This window comes from Neoarius graeffei, chromosome 6, assembly GCF_027579695.1.
Source record: "Neoarius graeffei isolate fNeoGra1 chromosome 6, fNeoGra1.pri, whole genome shotgun sequence".
Classification (NCBI taxonomy): Eukaryota; Metazoa; Chordata; class Actinopteri; order Siluriformes; family Ariidae; genus Neoarius; species Neoarius graeffei.
Genome location: NC_083574.1, coordinates 50487773 through 50514036, shown reverse-complemented (window position 1 = coordinate 50514036; position 26264 = coordinate 50487773). Strand labels below are relative to the sequence as shown.

Here is a 26264-nt window from a genome sequence, read left to right as displayed (position 1 = left end):
CATTTTTCACTGAGTGTATTCTAGCCAATGTTTGTTAGTCATAACAAAAATTTATGTATTGATTTCACAATGTAAATATTATTCCTGTGCATTAGATAGTTTACATAGAAGGTCCTTTTTTATCCTTGTGATGGTGAAGACTGCTGAGCGAAAGTGTGTGTAATTGGACTATACACCTACAGTATATTGCACAACTTCTGGTGAACAACCTCTTGATTCGCTGTCATACTGCGCAGTTTATTTCACTGAGCAAGACCGTATGTGGTTCTTTTTCACTGTGGCAGCAGGGGCGTGGTCAAGTGCTGGTTTGTGAATGGAGAGCAAGCCCAGTGCTGTGTGTGTGTAGTGAGAGGATCTCTTCCCCTGGCTGAAATCACGTTGGTACAGTGGCACACAGTTTATTTTAAACTGCTGAAAATCGTGTTTTGTGTTAAGTGACAGTTAAAAAATAAACACAAAAGTGACCTTGATCCCGCCTGCCTGTACATTAAGTTTTTGCCAAACATAGTGATCAGAAATAATAGTTTTGGGAATACGAACCTTCCTCTATCTTTGTAATGCCACTAATAGACTTTCCTAAACTCGACTTTAGTATAACCTTGTGAATTTCCTGTATAACCCACCCATTTCAGACATGAGCCACACACGTGTGTGTGTGTGTGTGTCCAATCGCTGATATTTATTAGTTTGGTCCTTTCCAATACAGGGTCTTTTCTTAATTTCTGTTACTGTAGCCAGTCTTCCGTGTTTCATGCACATACTCATGTGCTCCATTGTTCTCTGTGCTGCCTCTCCGGTTGTAAATTTGTATCCCACAATGCATTGCAAATGGGGAAACCCCATCACGTCATGCATGACCTAGTATCTTGGCTTGGGTCACGGTGAGGCAAGAAAAAAAATGGTGGAGAATTTAGGGCCACTGGGCTCTAAATTCATTAATTCTTCTTTTAGGAAAAAAGTAATAAAATTTGAAGTCTATGATTTTAAATTCAGTAGTTTTCGGTCCACTTAAAAAAAAAAAAATAAAAAAAAAATAATAATAATAATAATAATTGGGTGTCAGGGAAAATTATTTTTATGGCCCAAATTCAAAAAATCTGAAAAGGAGTCTACCTTTAAATTTCACTGTGTGCTTAAGTCTGTGCTGGAGTGTACAGTGGCATGCAAAAGTTTGGGCACCCTTACTGAAAATGTCTGTTACTGTGAATAGTTAAGTGAGCAGAAGATGAACTGTTCACCAAAAGGCATAAAGGTAAAGATGATACATTTCAGCGTTTTCTACGAGATTTGTGTATTATTTTTGTTTTGTACAATTGGAGAGTGAAAAAAGAAAAGGAACACCATGCGAAAGTTTGGGCACCCCAATACATCGGAGTTCTCAGGTAACTTTTACCAAGGTTCCAGACCTTAATTAGCTTATTGAGCTGTGGCTTGTTCAAATTCTTCATTAGGAAAGGTCAGATAATGCAGATTTCAAAGCTGTGTAAATTCTCTGACTCCTCAAACTTGTCCCTGAAATCAACAGCCATGGGCTCCTCTAAGCAACTCCCTCGCATTCTGAATAATAAAATAATTGATGCTCACAAAGCAGGAGAAGGCTACAAGAACATAGCAAAGTGTTTTCAGGTAGCTGTTTCCTCAGATTGTAATGTTATTAAGAAATGGCAGTTAACAGAAACAGTGGAGATCAAGGTGAGGTCTGGAAGATGAAGAAAACTTTCTGAAAGAACTGCTCGTTGGATTATTAGAAAGGCAAATAAAACCCTGTTTGACTGCAAAAGACCTTCAGAAAGATTTAGCAGACCCTGGAGTGGTGGTGCTATGCAGTGACACCTGAACAAATATGACCTTCATTGGAGAGTCACCAGAAGAAAACCTTTCCTGCATCCTAGCCACAAAATTCAGTGTCTGAAGTTTGCAAATGAGCATCTAAATAAGCCTGATGCATTTTGGAAACAAGTCCTGTGGACTGATGAAATCAAAATAGAACTTTTTGGCCACAATGTGCAAAGGTATGTTTGGAGAAAAAAGGGTGCCAAATTCCAGGAAAAGAACACCTCTCCAACTCTGAAGCATGGGTGTGGATCGATCATGCTTTGGGGTTGTGTTGCAGCCAGTGGCACAGGGCACATTTCATTGGTCGAGGGAAGCATGGATTCAAATAAATACCAGCAAATTCTGGAAGCAAACATCACACCATCTGTAAACAAGTTGAAGTTAAAAAGAGGATGGGTCCTACAGTAAGACAATGATCCAAAACACACCTCAAAATCTACAATGGAATACCTCAAGAGGCCCAAGCTGAAGGTTTTGCCCTGGCCCTCACAGTCCTCTGACCTAAACATCATTGAAAATCTGTGGATAGATCTCAAAAGAGCAGTGCATGCAAGACAGCCCAAGAAACTTGTAGAACTGGAAGCCTTTTGCAAGGACGAATGTGTGAAAATCCCCCAGGTAAGAACTGAAAGATTATTAGCTGGCTATAAAAAGTGTTTACAAGCTGTGATACTTGCCAAAGTGGGTGTTACTAGGTACTAACCATGCAGGGTGCCCAAACTTTTGCTTCGGGTCCTTTTCCTTTTTTGCCATTTTGAAAATGTAAAAGATGAAAATAAAAAATAGATTTTGCTTAAAATATAAAGGGAATGAGTCATCTTTAACTTTATGCCTTTTGGAGATCATTTCATCTTCAACTTGCTTAACTGTTCACAGTAACAGCAATTTTGACCAGGGGTGCCCAAACTTTTGCATACCACTGTATGTGTGAAAAATAAAGGCTGCTGCTTCTTGTTACTCCCTCATGTGTTCTGGTTAGCAGAGATTCTAAAATGTACCTGCCTTTTTTTTTTTTTAATATCAGTCTCTGAATTCCTCTTGTCTCTAACAGGAAAAGAAACATTTCTTAGGTGAGAACTACCTGCAGGACGGCCCGCAAGGGAATGACATCCGCCGTACCAACGTGGCCCAGATCCGCATGGCCTACAGACACGAGACCTTGTGCAATGAGCTCAGCTTCCTAGTGGATGCAGTTAAGTCTGCAGGCGTGACTGGACAGATGGAGTGAATATACTGTCTGTACTGTAAATTCCGGAAGCATTTGTTAAGATTAAAAAAAAATGCAGCAGTAAAATAGGAGTCCTGCATAGAGTGATTTGTATGCTGCTTGTGACTGCACTGAGCCACACACTCAAGGCCCAAGTGCCTTACGGAAGACTGAATTCTCAGTGTAATCCATTTCGGAATGGAATATTTACAGAAAAGAAAGGTACTGCATTACATGGTTGGTTTTCAAAAACAGGAATACTAGGGCGTTGGTTTCATTTTAATGATAGTCTTGTGTTTCTTAAGGAATAATACAGGTTGGGTTTTGTTTTTTTTAACTTTTAATGAAAAGCACTTCTGTATAGTTTGCATCAAATAGCAACATGATTCACTAAATGCCTTTTAAAAACTTGTAAGCCTGCTTTGTCAAAAGTGGTATAATGCTTTTGTCTCTTGTTCTGAGCAGTGCTGTTTTTTCCCACCTCATGAGAAACACAGCGTTTGCACAATGTTGTGAATGTAGTGGAGTTACAGGATCAGCGTACATAGCAGCTGCTGCTGTTATTATGCTTGTATGTATGTGTACTTTTTGGGGGGGTTTGGTTCACGGGTACCTACTGGGACCTGAAAACTGCCAAGCAGAGAACTTTTTTTCAAGAATTGTTTCATAATTGTTTAGAAGTGTGTTCTAGTCTTTATAAGCCAATTTTCATAGTACAGTATGTTTTTCATATTTTAACTATTTTACAAATGCATTTGGATTTTTTTATTGTATAAAAGATACTTTTATTGATTTTAGGCTGACTTTTTTTGTGTGGAAGAAACAGGTTAACAACATAACACTCGAACTCTGCGTTAAATGCACAGATTATGAAGATAATCATGATTATGACAGGATATCAAGAAAAATATATACATCTAGTGTGCTGCTCTTATATCAAGTCATACATAAACCAGAAAATGCTGTTTTTAAATAATTAACTAAAATTGAGGTGAAGAAAAGATACTAGTGCAAGTCTTAATATGTACTACAATGTCAACACTTAAATCCTCAGTAGCTAGAACTTCTGAAATCTTTTCACATTTTATAGAAGAAATCAAGCAAATGTTTGTTAGCTGAAACCTTTTCCTAATCACCACTAAATTACTTTGACCTATATGAAGCACTTTCCCGTAATACCTTAAAGTGCCATTCCACCATTGGATGTATTCTTTGGCATAAAATACAATATATTTTGACAACATATATAAATGGTATCACTAGATAGAGAAATCTTTTAGCTTCAAAATGATATATCAAACATAATTTGACAACGACAAGTATATTAATTTTGCGACCAAAGTCACCTACCCTTTTAATTTCCGCGCGTGATGTCATCGGCAGGTTCCCCTTCTTGTGTACCGTGTGACGTGGCACATATTATCAGCAATGGTGGATAGAACGCGATAAAAATAATACCAATAAATCTAGCTAATACCAATAAATCTAGCTAACTGAAAGATTAACTCAATTTTTTGCAATTTTTTTGGCCCCCATATACGAGGAGAAATGACTCTCTCACTTTGGGGGTTTCCTGGTCTAAAAATAGACCGACACGTGGTACACAAGAAGGGGAACCTGCCGATGACATCACGTTTCACTACCGCGCGGAAATTAAAAGGGTAGGTGACTTTGGTCGCAAAATTAATATACTTGTCGTTGTCAAAAAATTATGTTTGATATCATTTTGAAGCTAAAAGATTTCTCTGTCTAGTCATGTTGTCATAAAATATTTTATGCCAAAGAATACATCCAATGGTGAAATGGCACTTTAAAGAACTCAATGCACTTCTATTCAACCGACAAACCTTCACTTCTGAGAAATAAAAGAAAATATACACTTGTACATTCTTCAAACACAGTTCATTCACTATCACTAAGGAAGGAAGCTAGAACTTCCATTTCTTTTCATTCCTATACACAGCTAATGAAGTGCTAAAAATTAAAGCAGTAAGTAGTCAATTAAATTCACACAATAAAAATGTAACTCTAAAGAGTGAGGTTGGACAAATCACATGAAACCAAATAGCAGTGGGCCTCATTTATCAGTCTTGGAGAAGAGTGGTGTGAAAACTTGTGCATATGTTGTCCGAGTCGTGCATATATTAAGAAATGCAAAATCACCTGTAAAGTGCAAAGTGCATTCATGGCACAGCTGATTTGCATTTAGTGATGCCCACAAAACTCCATAAAAGGCAAAGCTCACAGTGAGCTGAATATAATGAAAGAATATCTCTTTAATGCTGCCTTCACTACATCTTACAGTAATGCAGCACAGCCACTGTGGTGTGTCCGATTCAGGAGGTACACACGCACGCTGTCTCCTTTTAGAAATGGCAGCATTTCTTTTGATCTCATTGAATAACTAGCCGTGTTTGTCTTAAAGGGAAGCTGTGGCCTAATGGTTAGAGAAGCAGCTTTAGGACCAAAAGGTTGCTGGTTCGATTCCTTGACCCAGCAGGAATGGCCAAAGTGCCCCTGAGCAAGGCATCTAACTCCCAACTGTTCCCCAGGCTGCTCTGGGTATGTTGTAGGTCACTCTGGATAACAGCGTCTGCTAAATGCCATTAATGTAATTTATGGGTTTGTTTGGATTGCTTTCTTTCACAACATTTATATTACATGTAAATTTACACAAACTCATCCTGTATGATACAAATCTTCAAGCTGACTTCCATGAATAGCACATTTTTGCATACGTGCTCCTGATTCGCAAATAACTTGGCTTGTATCCAGCTTGATAAATGAGGCCCAGTGAGTGGTTATTGCTGCCTGCAAATTAGACACCAAAGATCACATTAATAACCAAAATCATTCAAAATAGCTTCTTACAGTCAAGAAACCAGTATAATCATGAAAGAGAGAGAGCGTGAAAATAATGTAGTGCTTCAGATTAAGGTCTGTGAGGGTGGCCAGCTTCATCAGCTAGATTAAGAATGTAGCTGGCCATGTCCTCCTCTGTAGGCGCATCAGATATTACCCAAGATTCGTTGGCAGCCGTCAGCTGGATCCGACAGATGGGACAGTTTCGACTCTGACCACTCCTACAAAAGAAGCACGAGGTCACACTCTGAATCGGATTCTCACAGAAAAATAAAAACTCTGATGACAGCTGGTACGTACCACTTATCAATACATTTCTGACAGAAGCTGTGAGCACAGGGCAGAATAAGATCTGCTTTACCGTCCATACAGATACAGCACTCTTCCTCATCCGTCAGCTGCTTCACCCTGTAAAATGATCATGTGGTATGTAGGAATAAAACACTTCAGGTGTGCCGGGACAGGAAATCAACAAGCAGCTGATATGATGCATGGGATCACCACCCCAAGTTGATTATTTTCCCATAACATGTCCTGAAGTGTTTTATTCCTCTTATACCACAGCAAATTGCCAAAGATTAAAATTTTTAATGAATGAAATGTTACACTTGATCTACTTATAATTAAAGGTAGACTGCCTTTCAGATTTTAAGTTTAGGTCATAAAAAGAATTTTCTCTGACACCCAGTTTTTCTTTAGTGGACTGAAACTACTGAATTCGAAAATCACAGACTTCCAATTTTATTTGATTTTTTTCTTAAATAGAACAATTTATGAATTTCGGGCCACATGGCCCAAAATTCTCCGCTATTATTTCTTGCTTCACCGTGACACAATCCAAGATACACTTGTGTTCAAAATAATAGCAGTCCAACATGACTAACCAGATCAATCACTGTTTTTGGTGGAAATTATATTACTACATGGCAAATAATTTACCAGTAGGTGTAGTAGAGTCATAGAAAACCAACAGACCCAACATTCATGATATGCATGCTCCTGAATCTGTGTAATCGAATAATTAAGTGAAAGGGACGTGTTCAAAATAATAGCAGTGTGGAGTTTAATTAGTGAGGTCATTCATTCTGTGAAAAAACAGAGGTCAGTCAGGTGGCCCTAATTTAAGGATGAAGCCAGCACATGTTGTACATGCATTTCTCTCTGAAAACCTGAGAAACATGGGTCGTTCCAGACATTGTTGAGAAGAACAGCGTGCTTTGATTAAAACGTTGATTGGAGAGGTAAAACGTATACTGTAAAGAAGTGCAGAAAATGATGGGCTGCTCGGCTAAAATGATCTCCAGTGCTTTAAAATAGACAGCAAAGCCAGAGAGACGTGGAAGAAAACAGAAGACTACCATTTGAATGGATCGAAGAATAGCCAGAATGGCAAAGACTCAGCCAATGATCAGCTCCAGGGTGATCAAAGACGGTCTGAAGTTACCTGTGAGTACTGTGACAATTAGAAGATGCCTGTGTGAAGCTAATCTATCGGCAAGAAGCTCCCGCAAAGTTCCACTGTTAAAAAAAAGCCGTGCTGAAGAGGATACAATTTGCCAAAGAACACATCGACTGGCCTAAAGAGAAATGGAAAAACATTTTGTGGACTGATGAAAGTAAAATTGTTCTTTTTGGGTCCAAGAGCCGCAGACAGTTTTTCAGACGACCCCCAAACACTGAATTCAAGCCACAGTACACTCTGAAGACAGTGAAGCATGGTGGTGCAAGCATCATGATATGGGAATGTTTCCCTTACTGTGGTGTTGGGCCCATTTATCGCATACCAGGGATCATGGATCAGTTTGCATATATCAAAATACTTGAGGAGGTCATGCTGCCTTATGCTGAAGAGGAAATGCCCTTGAAATGGGTGTTTCAACAAGATAACGACCCCAAACACACCAGTAAGCGAGCAGCATCAGGGTTCAAGACCAACAAAATGAAAGTTATGGAGTGGCCAGCCCAATCCCCGGACCTTAATCCGATAGAAAACTTGTGGGGTGACATCAAAAATGCTGTTTCTGAGGCAAAACCAAGAAATGCAGAGGAATTGTGGAATGTTGTCAAATCATCCTGGGCTGGAATACCTGTTCACAGGTGCCAGAAGTTCTCAGAAACCGTGGTTATACAACTAAATATTAGTTTAGTGATTCACAGGAATACTAAATCCTTAAGATTTTTTCAGTTTATACAGTAAATATTTGGAGTTTGTAATGAAAAATGCAGACACTGCTATTTTTTTGAACAGCCCAATGTTCATTTTTCTTCATTTTCTGTAAAGTAATTAAAATATTCATACATTTTTCCTCATGTTTTGATGTAGAATATAATGTGCAGTGTTCCCAATGCATGGAAATAAAAACTATTATAAGGATTTTGAGCTTTACTCACATTTTTAAACACACTGCTATTATTTTGAACACAAATGTACTACGTCATGCATCATATGGTGGGCTTTCCCCGTTCGTGTAAGGCATTGTAGGATACAAATTTGAAACGGGAAAGGAAAATGGAAGAGGTGAATGAAACGTGAAAGACCGACTACAGTAACGGAAAGTGAGAAGAAAAGACGTTATACTGCGAAGGAAAGGAAACGCAGGACCAAACTAATAAATATTGGTGGTCAGTGAGGACCTCAGTGTGATCAGCTGTTCGTTTAGCGACAGAATGATGGAATTGTCAGTGCAGTCAAGGTAAACCTGTAGATGGCAGCAATGCAACACTGGATGCCAGCTGCTGTAAAACCCAAAAGAAGAAGGTGGTAAACCTGGGTGTGCACACATGGACTTCCTCTGTCTGCTTGACTGTGCGAAGCGAGCGATTTCATGCACATTATTTGCTAGGCAATCCCTTCAAATTAACTAACTTCCCAGCCACAGAATGGCCTGTTTTTTTTTTTAAACATATCACAAATGACCAAATTTCAGAGGGACCTAAATCTCACCGGTTTTATGAAATCGAAAGGCCGTCTACTTTTAATGTTGTTACCTCACCAGCCACACTTTCCTCTCTCTTGAAGTTAATACTTAAAACACAAAAAGACAGCTTGTCATGTTTCCAAGAAACTGGAAAGAACAAACTACTTTGACCTGAAGCTTTTCCCCATTTTAGAAAACCTACTGGCTGTTACAAACCACTGACACTGGACACACCACCTATAAATGTGAGCTTAACTGTGTCAAGGATTTTACCATTTCATTTCCTTTTTTAAAACCCTTTATATATCCATCCATTATCCGTAACCACTTATCCTGTGCAGGGTCGCAGGCAAGCTGAATCCTATCCCAGCTGACTATGGGTGAGAGGCGGGGTACACCCTGGACAAGTCACCAGATCATCACAGGGCTGACACATAGAGATAAACAACCACTCACATTCACACCTACGGTCAATTTAGAGTCACTAATTAGCCTAACCTGCATGTCTTTGGACTGTGGGGGAAACCGGAGCACCCGGAGGAAACCCATGCAGACACGGGGAGAACATGCAAACTCCACACAGAAAGGCCCTCGCCAGCCACGGGGCTCGAACCCAGAACCTTGCTGCTGTGAGGCGACAATGCTAACCACTACACCACCGTGCCATCCACCTTTATATATTAAATATATACAGTACCAGTGAAAAGCTGACACACTCATTACTATGAATGTGTCTAAATTTTTGACTAATACGGTATGTTTTATATATAAAATATTAAATCAACACCATCTGACCAAAGTGATTCGAGAATTCAACAGTGCTGTGGTATAAAAGCAAGTTTAATCACACTTCATCCAGCTCAAATATACGGAACGATTCAAATGTAAATGGTGTCAAATTAAAATATGAATGAGTGTCATCAACACTGTTTATATGAGTATGGGGAAGCCATGGCCTAACGGTTAAGGCCAATTTATGCTGACAACCCAGTCCTCGCAGATGGTGTCTGCGAAGCCCCCCCTTCGCAGACGCTCTGCGCGCACCTCCCAAAAATTGTGACCACCGCAGACAGCCTCGCAGACAGCGTCGCAAACAAGAGGGCTCTGATTGGTCCACTCTACATCCGCTGTACACGCACTTCCGCTTCACTACTTTCCCGGTTTGTTTTGTTTTCACGACCGCCATTTTTAAAAACACGAGCGAAGATGGAGCAGCACGAAGAGCGGTTGATCGAGGAAGTGAGGAAGTATGTACATCTATACGACTCCAGTTCTAGTCATTATAAGTAACCGGAGGATAAACACTCCACTAACCACACCCACCAACTACTCCTAGCGACTTCGCGCCCCCTTGCATTGTGGTGGTGAATAACATCGCGCACGCCTATTACTCCCCGCTCAACGATAAATTACAACTGTCTGCGAAAAGCTATCTGCGAAAGCCTTGTCGCAAGAGCATGCAGAGGCCCTTCGAGAAGCAGCTTTGGGACCAAAAGGTCAGTGGTTTGATTCCCTGGACCAGCAGGAATGGCTGAAGTGCTCTTAAGCAAGGCACCTAACCCCCAACTGCTTCCCAGGCTGCTCTGGGTACGCTGTATGTCGCTCTGGATAAGAGCATCTGCTAAATGCCTGTAATTTAATGTAATATAAACATGAATAAAACTATAAATGCACGTCCAATATTTGCTTGTCCGTAAGAAAGTCTTATTGGGGCATGGTAGTTTGGGATGATTTTTACTGTACCTGCCCATCCACATGCTGGCCTGGCAGGAAGCTGCAGAGGAAAGTTGTCCAGAGGAACACTCCATACTGCCCTCTGCTGCCAGCACCTCAGCTGCTTGGCTGGTGATGTCTTTGTAGAGCTGAATAAACTGATACAGGTTCATAATGCGCGAGGCTTCCACCATCCCATCCTCCTTATTAATCTGTAATTAGGGAGGAAGTGTAAATATTTCCCTTGAGCACAACTCACAATCAATCATGGGGAAAATCAGAACAATTCAACTTCGGAACTGAACAATTACAGAATGAGTGTGATTAAAGGGAGTGAAGTTACTTAAATGAAAATATGCAAAAAGAGAAACAGACCAATTCTACTACATGTATGATTATTAAGGAATTTCTGTTTCTCAGGATTCCTTTTCCTGTGTTGAACAGGTATAGAGGATATTACACAGTTGTGCAAAGAAATGAAGTTTATATGAAGATAAACTTCATACCTTCATACCACTGCGTAATGTTCTTTATATTATATGGACACATCCACAAAAAAAAAAAAATATGCAAGTTAACCAAAATAATTTTAATTTTGAAACGGTCTGCCATTTTGACAACATGTATCAGGTCAATGGGAAAACACTGGGAGTGACGTCATCAGAGTGAAATATCAGAAATTATTATACACACAGGAAACGTTTTCAATGGAATATAAACGTGTTCTGTTCCCTTCTAGTGGGTTTCATTCATTTGGTTTGACAGCATGCAATATTGTTAACATATCACTTATCCTATGTGTATTATGTCATTCTACCCAATGGAGAATGAGTGTTGAATATGGTTTACGATATTGCATGGTTGTCAAGACAACAGGTCATCACACATCAGAGACGTGAATCTTCCACTCTAGAGAGTGATTGTGACAATTTGTAAACAAACATGACCGCCAGGTTTGCTTCGTTAAATATGGAAGATTTTGAGAGAATTTTGAAAGAGAAAGAAGCGCTGAACACCCAAAAGGAATGTGTATGTAGTATAATAATAATAATAATAATAATAATAATATTGTAGTCAAGTCACTAAACCTCGAGTCTCAGGCCAGTCTCAAGTCCCCAGTGTTCAAGTCCGAGTCATTAAAAAAATATTTCGAGTCAATTCCACTACTGATCCAAGTCGGGTCCAAAAACAAGACTCCAGCTGCACCATTTGACGGTGGCCGTTTTAGCGCCATTAACGTTGGTTTGTTCCTGAACATGATGTACTGTATGAACAGGTGAATGTGCGTTCTCTTTGTCAGGGAGCGTGAAGTATTGTGTCAGAGATGGTTGGGAGACGGATGTAAGTGCAGAAGGTGTGTTTATTAATACGAGTGAAGACAGGTAAACAATCCAGAACGGCAGGCAAAATTGTAAAACGGTGAAACAGGCAACAGGTCGAGCGAGGTACAAACAGGCTATCGTAGACTCGGCAGAATCAAAAACAAGAAACAGGAAGTCAGGGATCGGGAAACCAAACAAGGAAATAAGGCTCGGTAATGTGTCAGCAACGCAACTCAATACTTCGCAAAGTAAGTGTGTTTTCACAGTTTTTATATAGGCATGCTGATTGCGCCTTAATCCTGTGCAGGTGTGAGTCATTTACAGTGTACGCCCGAGAGTCTATCTGATGCACGCGCCAAGGCGTGCAGGTGTGACACTCTTGCAGGAAATTAGTATAAAAATTAACGTAGATATAAATCTCTTTTGCCAAATTATTATGGCATGTTACAAAAAATAAAGAAAAAAAATTGAGTCCTCATCTCCATTTTACAAGTCCTAATGCAGTTAAAGCACGAGTCCAAGTCCAAGTCATCAGTGCTCAAGTCCAAGTCAAGTCATGAGTCCTTAAAATTAGGGCATGAGTCGGAATCGAATACTACAAGCCTGATAATAACAATAACTTTTTTCATGGTAGATCAGATATATTCCATTCAGCTAGCATGATACTGAACTCGTCTTCCACTCATTTAATATCATGCTAGCTGAATGGAATATTTCTGATGTACCACTCAATGCCAGTCAATATTATTTAAATACGTCACTCAGATCTGTGATGTATTTCATATGAAAAACGCAAGTTTTTCAACACAAGAAGATAAACTTCATATCTTCAAGTCAACGTGTGATTTTCTTTTTATTATGTAGACACATTCACAAACAAAAGGTACCCAAATTTATCAAAATAGTTCATGGATTTCCTCACGAGTGACAGAGATTTGTGTCACGGTTTTGGTTCTCTATATACCGGATGTAGCTCGTATGAAAAATACAAGTGGTGTATTTCTCAGTAAAACACTCGTGTCCATATAATATATAATGCCATCAGTGAATCCAAAGCTTTAATATTGTTTCTTTCTTTTTTTTTTTTTTTTAAACACCAGAACTGAAAGCATTTGACTGTGCAGTGATCATATATCAATAGCTTTCATGCGTTTTCAGTGTGAGCTAGATCTCTTTTTGGTCTCACTTTCCATGTAACAAAAAAGCTAACCTAACAATTACTAACCTAACCATATCGCCTGAAAATGATTCTACCTCGTGATTATTTTGGTTCATATGGTTTGGAGTTAACATGATCAGACTACTGACTTGCCTAATAATTGTGCATGCGTTGCAGTTTAGACAAAAAGAGTATTGTTAGATGTGGTCAGAGCGCTCAACTCAAAAGGCAGAACTATTATAATCCTCTGTGCTTTAAATCTTTGCACAACAATCGGCAGATCTCTTTATTGAGCAAATGAATATGATTAAGAGCAATGTATGATTTATTCACAGCTGCTCACATCTATACAAATATACACTACTGTTCAAAAGTTTGGGGTCACTTTGAAATGTCCTTATTTTTGAAAGAAAAGCACTGTTCTTTTCAATGAAGATCACTTTAAACTAATCAGAAATCCACTCTATACATTGCTAATGTGGTAAATGACTATTCTAGCTGCAAATGTCTGGTTTTTGGTGCAATATCTCCATAGGTGTATAGAGGCCCATTTCCAGCAACTCTCACTCCAGTGTTCTAATCAGGGCTTTGAACCAGAATTTTTTTCCTATTGGTTCGTTCCGAACAGAAACGGAATTTTAACGTTTCCGGTTTTGGGTTCCACCATTAAATAGACGTTCCCGAACCGGTTAGAACAAAAAAATTTCGTTCCCGGAACGGTTAATTACGTTCCCTCTCAGCTGTTTAACAAATGGCTATAAAATTATGTCTCTGTCTCATCCAGCTTAAGCCAAATGTAGGCTAATTCTATTACAACCTTCATTAAATAAGACAAGAAATAATTCAAAACAATTATTATTTCAAATGTTGGCGATTTGGATTCTCAGTACGTCTTCCCATCTACACAAACAGAAAAAGTGCCAAAAATGAAAAGATAATTCGTTTAGTGTGTTACCAAAGGCTAGTCAGGCCCTATAGAGGGCTACCGCATGACGTCACCGCGCCGCGAGATTTTGTTAGGCGCCATATTGGAAGACCAAGTACACATCTATGCAAGTACATACATACATAAAACAAACTACACCTGAAATGTAGCCAGGGCCGGTTCTGCCCTAACCTGGACCCGGGTGCAACATCGCGCAAACCCCCCCCCAAAAAAAAACAGTCTAAATCAGGACAACCATCACATAACTATAACTATAAACATTTTATATCAAGTATTTTAACTAAATGGGCTATAATAAATAAGCCTGCAGGCAGCTACGACGGGCTGCCTCAGAAAAGTAACCATTTGTCCTACCTTAAAACTCGTTTTGCATTTTCTGCCTCCTTTTTTGTATTTTCGACCCTCCGTTTATTTTCTTTCCTTTTCCGAAAACCCGATTTGTGTCCAGACATTTTGTTCTGCTACCAACGAACTAACTCGTCAGGTCTCGTCTCTCGAGCCCGCGATGATTCCCGTGGGAAGGGCAACAATTGATACATTTTTACAAACAGCCAATAGGGAGGTTGCAACGTTCAGGCTCTTCTTTGCTCAGACACTCAGTAATTCACTTACTCACTTATCACGTGGAGACATGATAGTAGTCCACCTTCCCGCTCTCTCCATTCAGTCAGCGAACGTCACACAGGAAGTGAACCCCAGCGGGTCATAGAAACTTGCGCAGGAGAAGAATGACTATTTGTAGGCTACAGAAACTTTGAGGAATGAAATAAAAACCGGTATTAACCGGTTACCATTATTTTTAATAAGCGTTTCTGTTCCGGAACATAAAAAATAATAAAGTTTCTGGTTTCGTTTCTGTTCCATGTGAAATAGAAAAAGTTCCTGGTTTTCGTTCCTTGAACCGGTTCAAAGCCCTGGTTCTAATGGTACAATGTGTTTGCTCATTGCCTCAGAAGGCTAATGGATGATTAGAAAACCCTTGTACAATCATGTTAGCACAGCTGAAAACAGTTGAGCTCTTTAGAGAAGCTATAAAACTGACCTTCCTTTGAGCAGATTGAGTTTCTGGAGCATCACATTTGTGGGGTCGATTAAATGCTCAAAATGGCCAGAAAAATGTCTTGACTATATTTTCTATTCATTTTACAACTTATGGTGGTAAATAAAAAAGTGTGACTTTTCATGGAAAACACAAAATTGTCTGGGTGACCCCAAACTTTTGAACGGTAGTGTAAATCAGCAATTTTATTAGTTCCAGGCTCTGCATGTTTTTTTTTTTTATTTTAACACTTGAAACAGTAAGTAATTAGGCAAGTCTAACCACTCGTGTTATTCAGTGCCTCAAGTGTAAGCTGATCCTGACATGATGTGCACCCAAGACCACGGTGTTCATCTTCGAGTTTGTTAAAATTGCATGAATAAAAATGCCCCGTGTTATGAATAAAATGAGAAGAAAATGTTTGACAAGTTTAATATCATCACCTTGGTGCACACTATCCTCACAGCCACTTTCCACAGAGCAGACGCATCAGATCCTGGCTGAACTTCAAAGAGGAGATGCTTTGGTTGGCCAACTGCCAGCTTAGCAGTTCTAACATCGAAAGGAGAATAAGACTTAATTAATAACTCCGAAGAGATTAAAAAAAAAAAAAATACACTAATGAAGCACAAAAGGCAACTGCAGAGTCTAGTCATGTTACATTCATCCAGGTGTGCAGTAAGGCACTGCTACTGGAGGACACCACTATTTTTTCTGTCCACGGAGCTCACGAAACAGCAGATAAATGCACTTTTGAAATTAAGTAATAGCATATATTTAACAATTATTCCATGAAATCAAGTCGTACATGAGCTAATAGCTATAAGCTATATACGACAAGATTGAGTGGAATAACTTATTATTGTACATCCACATTCACTGGACTTTGAGAAACAGCATTTTTATTTTTCCCCCAAATTTGATAAATAAGAAAACTTTACACAAAACGTCCGACAAAATCATTTCTGCTGACATGGACTTCTTAAAAACCTATCAATAGCTGCACAAACTGACTTTAGTGTTGTTGTTTTTTTGTAGAAAGCGTTGTCTTGCTGTCGGGCCGAGGTATAGAATGGCTTTCGACATTTATTTCATTCTTCTGTAGGTATCATGCCGCCATTTTGTCTCTAAGAACTACAACTCCCAGTCCTCTTCCGTGTGACCTATGTCACGCGTGGGCGGGATCATCTACGTCAGTCCGCCATGCGCGCATAAGTCCAGGCGGAAGCTCCGCTCTTGGTCTCTCGTGTCCGGATTCCAAGGAATCTAGATGCACAAAAGAGATGCTCTCAAACCCGAAAACACTTCCTTCTTGCAAGATTCACCATCCAGCGCGTTCTGTGCTTAACCACTGGCCAAGGTAAAAGTCCAGAATAGCGCGATCTTTAAACTCAACCCGAGTTACAACCGGTTTATTCGTATTAGAAGTGACGTCACGACTGCAGCTCAAACGCAGTTTTAATTTGTAATTAGGAGCGACCAGAATTCCTCCTGATTGAAGTTCTGTGCACATTAATCAGAGACTTTCCTTTCATCACAAACGACGCGTCGGATCAAGAGAAGTTTTCTGTCCACGGAATTGACTCACGGAATCGACTCACGTGCTTCATGAACAGCGAAGCTCTGCAACGGCGAACATCTCAGAACTTTGCTAGAGGCAAGATATTGAGTAAAATATATTTGGGCATAATAATTAAGCTAGTTTTAGGAAGTTGCTTTATTGAAAGTGTGAATTTAAACCTAGGTTTATTCATTACACTATTAGACACGCAGCGTGTCGAATTGAATTGTTCTGTTTGTTTAATCTCATTTGTTTTAATAGGCTGTGCATGTCTCTCTCTCTTTCTCTTATTCTTCTTACTAACATAATTCTCTTAACACACATTTTGAGCTTATTAAGAGTTCAGTGAGTTTGGTAATGTTATGAGTGTGGAATCCTTTTGCTACTTATGCCGCTTTTCCACTACAAACGCGGCTGAGCCGTGCCGTGCCGAGTCGAGCTGAGCGGGGCTGTTGGAGTTGCATTTCGACTACAACCGCGCTGAACCGTGCTGGCTGGAAGTGGGTGGACACATTGGGTGGAGTTAGCGAAAGTGGGTGGACGTCACGTGATGTCGTTAAGCAGCGCAAACAGTGACATCAGTGACAGTGGCGGAACAAGTCAGAGCCGGGCCGGGGGCGGGGCAAATGACCGGGCCCTTTATTAAAGCTTATCATAACATCATTTTAGGCTACAAAATGTCCGCAACTGCGGTGTTTACCAATTTCAACACTACCGGGTGCAACTATGTTATTTAGTACATCAAGTCCTTCAAACGAGCATGTAACTCAGAAACAAAAAACATTAGGATACTGTACATGGCTCATAATAAAACATCAATAGCCTATACTGCGCACATTATTTGAAGGGCATACGAATGAGCGCTCAGAGGTTGCAACGGTGACAGGAAGAGTCAGAAATAAAAGGAGGGCGGTGCAAACCTCACTGAATGCACTGTGTTTACCAATTTCAACACTACGGGGTGCAACTATGTTATTTTGTACATTAAGTCCTTCAAACGAACATGTAACTCAGAAACAAAAAACATTAGGTGACATACTGTACATGGCTCATAATAAAACATCAATAGCCTACTGCGCGCATTATTTGAAGGGCATACGGCGAGCCTTGCGCTCCGCGAACTCGTCCACGATGCTCTGTATGTCACTGATTCAGTGATCTTTTAAGCGGTAGTCTCACGACCCGGATAGTAAACAATAAACATGGAGGACATGAAGTCGTTAGTGTTGCTGGTCTTGGTGCTGTGGCTTGTTGTCACCGACAACGCGGACAGATACTGGCAAGAGCGTATAGATGAGGCGAGGCGCATAAGGCTTCAGAAATTCTCGTAATTCGTAATTATTATTCTTCCGGGTTTGCGGTGTTTACAGATCCCAGCGCGCTCGCGGGGCGTGTGTGGGCATGTGAGGACACGCCTCCTCACCAATCAGTGCACAGGGGAGTGTCTGCTCACGCCCCCAACCTCACTCGGCACGGTTTGGCTCGCTTCAGCCCCACTCCAAAACGGTGCGAGTTTTAGGGGCTAAGCAGGGCTGAAACGAGCTGAGTCGTGCTGGTTTTTGGTAGTCGAAACGCGAGCCGTGTCGGGCTGAAGTGAGCTGAAGCGAGCTGAAGTGAGCTGAAAAAGGGTAGTGGAAAAGGGCCATTAGAAACACGTGCTCAACAGGCCTGACCAGGCCTGATACACTTTAGATAGCTTCCCTTTTGTCTTAGCTTAGCAACACGAAGCTAATCTGGGCCTACCTTGTGCTCAAACACATTTTGGTTAGCTATACAGAACTAGCCTTTTGTCTAAACACATGGTCAAGCCCCTCCTCCACACTCAACATACCAAAACATCAGATAAAAACATTCCAAATTTTATAGCTCCCTCATACACACACACACCTTGGCTCAGGCCAAGGGGCCTAACACACACACACACACACACACACACACCTCACTGTTTGTATATATTGATTATTATTTTTATTATTGATTATTATATTATTATTATTATTATTATTATTGATTATTATTTTTATTATTATTATTTTTATTATTGATTATTATATTATTATTATTATTATTATTATTATTGATTATTATTTTTATCTTTGTATAATAAATTCATTTATTATCAAAGCTGTGTATTCATCTTGTTGGTGTGAACAATATCTGAAGTCCCCAATCGCAAAGAATTCAAAAAGGTGCAGATTTATGTAATATAGTAAGTGATCAATAATAATTAGGAAATATACCCTAATCTAGCTGTTTGGTAATTTATCCAGGATTAATGGTATGATTCACTAAATGATTCACTGAATGATTCACTTCAAATGAGACTGATTCTATGGTATGATTCAATTCAAATGAGTCAAGTTAAATGATTCAATGGGATTGATTCATTTTAATTATTAACCTTCAAATTTAATGAGACTGATTTAATGAGATTGATCACTTAATTTCAATAATTAACTGATTGCACCTACACTTCCTTAGACATTTCAGTGATCTAATTTTCAAACTTCTTTGAGCTTTTGAACCAGTCTAAAAAAAAAAATTTAACAAATTTGCATGCTTAACGATGAATATAAACAAACCGGCAAAATGACAATAGCAATTTGTTAAAAATGCTATACTAATTCTTGAAAAATAATTAAAAAAAAAGATATGTTTTTACCATCAAATACTTTCATTCCATATTTTGTTGCGTTTCTCTTTTTTTTGATTGTATTTTTTGGGGTTTTGTTTGAGTAGTTTTTATTTTGTCCTTGGTTGGTTCAACAACACATGCCACCAATTTTGTTTTTCTCTACTCATGGTATATGAGCAGATATCCTAGTAGTAGAGTAGCCAATCAGAGCGTGCGATTGCTCATATCCAGTGAATGTAGATAGAATAATGATACAATACAATTGCAGAACTGAAGCTTACACATCATTCAGCTCTGCTATATGGGCCAGAAACTCCTCATAGGTTAGGTAGCTACTATCCCGCACTAATCCAGCATGTTTGAGTAGCTTCTCAGGAAGCTTGCCCATTACAGCCTGGCCAGAGATTTGCTGGCCCATCTCAACTCTACAAGAAGGACCATGCAGAGAAAGCAGGAGAACTCATTCAGTGCTCAAGGCCCTGCAGAAAAACAAATACACCACAAAAAAAAAACAGGCTATAACTGCAAAACAAGGTAAAGGTGAGGTGTGGAACAGCCTGATAAAAGATCAGAAAGAAAAAAAAAATCATGGTACTGATTAGTAGAACAGCCCAGTATCATTGTTTTTGGAGTTTTTAGGGAGATCTACATTTTCACTGATCCAAAGATCAGTGACTTTCCAAAGAAAGTCTCACCACTGTCACTGCTATTCAGTGTTGCTGCCTCACAGCTCCAGAGAACCCAGTTCAATCTTCAGATCAGGTTGCTCACTTGTTCTCTTGGTATCAGTGTAGGTTTTCTCCGGGTTCTCTGGTTTCCTCCCACCTCCAAAAAACATGCCAGGAGATGGGTTGGCTAATCTAAATTACCCACAGGTGTAAATGGGTGTAGGCGTAATGCCCTGTGATGAACTGGTGTCTCATGAACATTTCTATTAGGGTCACAGTTAGCCTTCATTTGGGTATTTTTAGTTGGAACCCTTTAACAACAAGCAATGCATTACAGTGGTGCTTGAAAGTTTGTGAACCCTTTAGAATTTTCTATATTTCTGCATAAATATGACCTAAAACATCAGATTTTCACACGAGTCCTAAAAGTAGATAAAGAGAACCCAGTTAAACAAATGAGACAAAAATATTATACTTGGTCATTTATTTACTAAGGAAAACAATCCACTATTATATAGCAGTGAGTGGCAAAAGTATGTGACCATTTGCTTTCAGTATCTGGTGTGACCCCCTTGTGCAGCAATAACTGCAACTAAACATTTCCGGTAACTGTTGATCAGTCCTGCACACCGGCTTGGAGGAATTTTAGCCCGTTCGTCCGTACAGAACAGCTTCAACTCTGGGATGTTGGTGGGTTTCCTCACATGAACTGCTCGCTTCAGGTCCTTCCACAGCATTTCGATTGGATTAAGGTCAGGACTTTGACTTGGCCATTCCAAAACATTAACTTTATTCTTCTTTAACCATTCTTTGGTAGAACGACTTGTGTGCTTAGGGTCGTTGTCTTGCTGCATGACCCACCTTCTCTTGAGATTCAGTTCATGGACAGATGTCCTGACATTTTCCTTTCCGAACTGATTTTGTGATATGCAAAGATCAGGTTACAGCTTTGTTGAAGAAAACCAACATAAGGAAGCCTGTTGGCCCTGATGCTGTCTGTGGGCGCACACTGAGGTACTGTGCTAACCAGCTCAGTGGAGTTTTTTCTACACTCTTTCAGATGTGTGCCAAACACTGTCAGCTTCCTTCCATTTGGAAAAGTTCAACAATAATTCCAATCCCCAAAACAAAAAATCCTGGGCAACTAAAGCCCCTTTTCCACCAAAGCAGTTCCAGGGCTGGTTCGGGGCCAGTGCTTAGTTTGGAACCGGGTTTTCTGTTTCCACTGACAAAGAACTGGCTCTGGGGCCAGAAAAACCGGTTCCAGGCTAGCACCAACTCTCTGCTGGACCAGAGGAAAGAACCGCTTACGTCAGCGGGGGGGCGGAGTTGTTAAGACCGACAACAATAACAAGACCGCGAAAGATCGCCATTTTTAAGCGACGAGAAGCAGCAGCTGTACAAACACGAAGTCATCCATTATTATTATTATTATTATTGTTGCTGTTGCTTCTTCCGTGTTGTTTTTGCTTCGATATTCGCGCCAAGGTTTATGCAAACGTAGCGACGTAACTGATGTATACAGCAACGTAATGACGTATACAACGACGTAATGACGTATACAACGACGTAACTGACGTATACAGCGACGTAATGACGTGTCTTCTATTAGCACCGCGAGCGATGGAAAAGCAAGCTGGTTCTCAGCTGGCTCGCAAGTTGAACGAGTTGTGAACCAGCACTGGCTCCAAACCAGCCCTGGAACTGATTTGGTGGAAAAGGGGTATAACTGAGTTTAGGCCTGTTGCTCTCATCACTTATTATGAAAATCTTTGAGAAAATCATGAAAGATGAGATTGTCTCTTTAGTGTGTGACAAATTAGACCCCTTACAGTTTGCATATCAAGCTGGAAAGGGGGTAGAGGATGCTAAACTCCTCATTCTTGACAAACTCTACAAGCACTTGGAGAAGCCAAAATCACATGCGAGACTTTTATTTGCTGATTTTTCTTCAGCTTTTAACAAGATGCAACCGCATATTTTAATTCAGCGACTCTCCTCTTATTTTAATTTACCTGATCAGGTCTTATTGTTGCTTTTAAACTTTTTAACTGATAGGAAGCAGCAGGTTTTAGTTAACGGAGCTTTGTCAGATGTCATGGTTTCAAACACAGGCTCCCCTCAGGGTTGCGTTTTATCTCCCCTTCTTTTTATCCTGTATACAGACAGTTGCAGGTCTCGTAAAGAGGGCAGCTACTTGGTAAAATTTTCAGACGATACAGCACTTCTGACTCTCCTTCAAGGGTCAGAGTTGGACCATGGTAGCGCCCTGCCTGATTTTGTTAAATGGTGTGATGAAAATTTCCTTGACCTTAATGTGAAAAAAACAAAAGAGCTTGTCATTGATTTTAGAAAAAACGGTGTAAAACCTAGGGCAAGTTCAATTCATGGGAACCAGGTCAAAATTGTTGAAACTTACAAGTACCTAGGTACTGTGTTTGATTCCCAGTTGAAGTTTGATAAAAATACTGAATGTATTGTCAAACGAGGCCAGCAAAGAATGCATTTATTAAGAAAGCTGAACTCCTTTAAGGTCTGTAACAGAATTTTGTGTATGTTTTATCAGTCTTTTATCGAGAGCATTTTAACTTTCTCCTTCATCTGCTGGTTTGGTGGTCTGTCTTTAAAAGACAAAAACAGCCTTTGCAGCATTGTAAAGGTCTGTTCTAAAATAATTGGTGTCCAGCAGAGGGATTTGAGTCTTTTGTGGGAGAGGCAGGTGGTCCATAAAGCTAAAGGAATAACTTCCCAACATAGCCATATCCTGTTCTCTGAGTTCACGGTGATGCCTTCAGGCCGCCATTTTATAGCACCTATTAGGAAGACAAATAGATATGCTAAATATTTAATTCCATCTGCCATTAGGCTCTTAAACCTGGATAGCAGTAGTCATATTGTGTAACTTTGTATTCATGTATGTGCAATGCATCTCTGTATGCCCACTTATCTTTATTTATTTGTTTATTTTTTCTTCCCCTGTTACTTAACTGTGCCACTCCATACAATTATGTACTGGCCTGTTGTTTCTGACATATTGTACTCCTGTCTGCTGCTTGTTGTCATGGTTGTTGTTGGTGGTGTTTTTTTTTTTTTTTAATGTTTAGGAACTGCTTGAACTGAATTGCCCCCTTGGGGACTAATAAAGTTGTCTGAACTGAACTTTAGAATTCACTGGTATAATTCAGAATTCATTGTTCCATCAATGATGGCAAGCCGTCCTGGCCCAGATGCAGCAAAACAGGCCCAAACCATGATACTACCACCACCATGTTTCACAGATGGGATAAGGTTCTTATGCTGGAATGTAGCATTTTTCCTTTCTCCAAACATAACGCTTCTCATTTAAACCAAAAAGTTCTATTTTGGTCTCATCCGTCCACAAAACATTTTTCCAATAGCCTTCTGGCTTGTCCACATGATCTTTAGCAAACTGCAGATTAGCAGCAATGTTCTTTTTGGAGAGCAGTGGCTTTCTCCTTGCAACCCTGCCATGCACACCATTGTTGTTCAGTGTTCTCCTGATGGTGGACTCATGAACATTAGCCAATGTGAGAGAGGCCTTCAGTTGCTTAGAAGTTACCCTGGGATCCTTTGTGACCTCGCCGACTATTACACACCTTGCTCTTGGAGTGATCTTTGTTGGTCGACCACTCCTGGGGAGGGTAACAATGGTCTTGAATTTCCTCCATTTGTATACAGTCTGTCTGACTGTGGATTGGTGGAGTCCAAACTCTTTAGAGATGGTTTTGTAACCTTTTCCAGCCTGATGAGCATCAACATTTTTTCTCTCCGTGCTTCCACGGAAGGCGGTCGCATTTTTCTGCTCTCCCTCTCCCTCCTTTTTTCCCTGCTTGTGCTTCTGTGTCTTGTCTCGTCTGCTGTACTTTTTGAAGAGACTCTTCCTGCATTACTTTCTAAACTAAAAAAAAAGCATGGAATTGATAAACTGGTCTCCTAACGAAATTGACACAGTTTTCTCAATGAGGAATTGGGGTTCGGGGGAACCCGTCTGTCCTGCCGGAACGTTTGTGGCTGGTTACACGATGGACGCGTGGGAGAGGTGGCGGGTCATGTGCCTGGCGATTCTTTCTGTGGAGGACATTGAAGATATGTACCTATTCGGAACCATGATTACAGGACTTTTGCTGATTGGATTAGGCATTGCCCTGGTATATCGAGGAAATCAGACAATGGTGACAGCTGTTCAAAGCCCCACAAAGCTGCCCGATATGATTGGAGTGGTGGGCAAAGCTGTTGGCACTCAGACTGTGGACATTCAGAACTTTAACCACAAAATGGTTGTTATCTCAGAGCAGCTTTCAGCTTTACAAGGAATACATTTTTCGGAGATCAATTTGTGGACGTGCAAAGACTGCGTCTGGAAAGACCAAACAATTCATATCTTATCAACATTCGGTGCCCCGAGACAGCACTGGCCTTGGTTTAGGCCGTTGCTGGGAAAACATTTCCCCCTGAAGGTCACTGCCGGGAGACACTCTTGCCCTCACATTCCTTCTCTAACTCTCCACGGTCGCCATTTTTACCCCCAGTGTGACAAGCGGGTGCGTGACCAGCGCAGTCATGGCTGCAGGACCGGACGGCTGCTTGCTTGTGCTGGATTACCTCCTCCCCCCACCCCTGATTCCCCACTTCAAGTCCCGTGTTTAAAGTGTACTTGTGCTGTTGTGTGCTTATGTGTTTTTAAATGTTCCCACACTGTACTCCTGACAGGAGCATAGTGAGGGGGTGTTCTTTTTTTCCTTATCTCTCCTCATGTTGTGTTTCCTTTTTATCTTTATCCCTGTCTTCCTGTCCTGTCTACCCTATGTCAACTGTATGTTGTATATGTACGGACAGGTTGACGGCTAATTTCGCTGGTACATGTGACTAGTGACAATAAAGGGCATCATCATCATCAACAACGCTTTTTCTGAGGTCCTCAGGAATCTCCTTTGTTCGTGCCATGATACACTTCCACAAACATGTGTTGTGAAGATCAGACTTTGATAGATCCCTGTTCTTTAAATAAAACAGGGTGCCCACTTACACCTGATTGTCATCCCATTGATTGAAAACACCTGACTCTAATTTCACCTTCAAATTAATTGCTAATCCTAGAGGTTCACATACTTTTGCCACTCACAGATATGTAATATTGGATCATTTTCCTCAATAAATAAATGACCAAGTATAATATTTTTGTCTCATTTGTTTAACTGGGTTCTCTTTATCTACTTTTAGGACTTGTGTGAAAATCTGATGATGTTTTAGGTCATATTTATGCAGAAATATAGAAAATTCTAAAGGGTTCACAAACTTTCAAGCACCACTGTACACTCATTATTAGGCTATAATTATTATGGGGGGAGGAATCACCTGAAATATCAATATGATGACATTTCGCATAATAACAAACTCGTGCTAATAATCTTCATTGACATGCAGTGCTCCTCCTGACTGAATTTAAACTAGACTATTATAACACCTGAATAACACTAGAAATGACCAAACATTATTCACATCACTGAAACGACGTCGCAATGCAAACTGTATCTAAACAAAGCGGATGTAAAATACACCTAAAAAGCATGATTGACGAGAACATATTTAACCTTTAACTCGATTTCAAAACGCCACGAACGTAATCATACGAGCTAGCTAGATAACAACATGAAAAGCAGGAGCAATAACATTACTAAACGTAATTCCTGACGGGAATCATATCCGACATGCTGATGTAAATAAAGTACTACTAACCTGCTGACATACGTTTTATCCAAATCTTTATCCAAGAGGAAAAGCTTTTTAAACGCGTTACTAGCCACTTTTTTTTTTTAATGATAAACACTGACGCTTAAAGATGACGTAGGCAGTCAACCTGACGCTGGCTGAGTGCTGAGGAATAAATGGCTCCCCCTAGAATTCATAGAGGACATTATTTCATTCCCTGTATGAAATATTATACACAGTACTTGTCAAAAGTTTGGACACATTTTCTAATTCAGTGTTTTTCTTTATTTTTTAATTAATTAAAAGACACGTCATGTCTGAAAGTAATGATGGATGTTGTTTCTCTTTACTCAGCTGAGTGGCTCTTGACATGATATGGATTACTACAGTTGTGGAATAGGGCTATTTACTCATCTCATCTCATTATCTGTAGCCGCTTTATCCTGTTCTACAGGGTCGCAGGCAAGCTGGAGCCTATCCCAGCTGACTACGGGCGAAAGGCGGGGTACACCCTGGACAAGTCGCCAGGTCATCACAGGGCTGACACATAGACACAGACAACCATTCACACTCACACCTACGGTCAATTTAGAGTCACCAGTTAACCTAACCTGCATGTCTTTGGACTGTGGGGGAAACCGGAGCACCCGGAGGAAACCCACGCGGAC

At 40.2% G+C, this 26264-nt stretch overlaps 2 protein-coding genes across 5 annotated transcripts in view; one reads left to right on the top strand and one right to left on the bottom strand.

Annotated features, from left to right (window-relative positions):
• ampd3b (adenosine monophosphate deaminase 3b) overlaps window positions 1-3835 on the top strand; it is a 45405-nt gene extending 41570 nt beyond the window's left edge. For all 3 annotated transcript variants that reach the window (XM_060923771.1, XM_060923773.1, XM_060923772.1), the window contains one exon: window positions 2888-3835. In XM_060923771.1, the coding sequence (XP_060779754.1) occupies window positions 2888-3064 (177 nt within the window). In that variant the 3' untranslated portion in view covers window positions 3065-3835. The remainder of the gene's footprint in view (window positions 1-2887) is intronic.
• On the bottom strand, window positions 3804-25720 carry rnf141 (ring finger protein 141). Of its 2 annotated transcripts, none has more exons than XM_060923774.1 (6): window positions 25624-25720; window positions 19480-19677; window positions 15446-15554; window positions 10567-10748; window positions 6206-6313; window positions 3804-6126 (listed from the first exon to the last, which is right to left on the bottom strand). In XM_060923774.1, exons 2-6 carry the CDS (start codon window positions 19614-19616, stop codon window positions 5976-5978), a joined length of 687 nt encoding a protein of 228 aa, XP_060779757.1. In that variant the 5' UTR covers window positions 19617-19677; window positions 25624-25720; the 3' UTR covers window positions 3804-5975. The 2 variants fall into 2 exon arrangements, with proteins under 2 accessions (XP_060779757.1, XP_060779758.1); XM_060923775.1 differs by having other exon boundaries at window positions 25636-25712.
• Window positions 25721-26264: the final 544 nt, after the last annotated feature.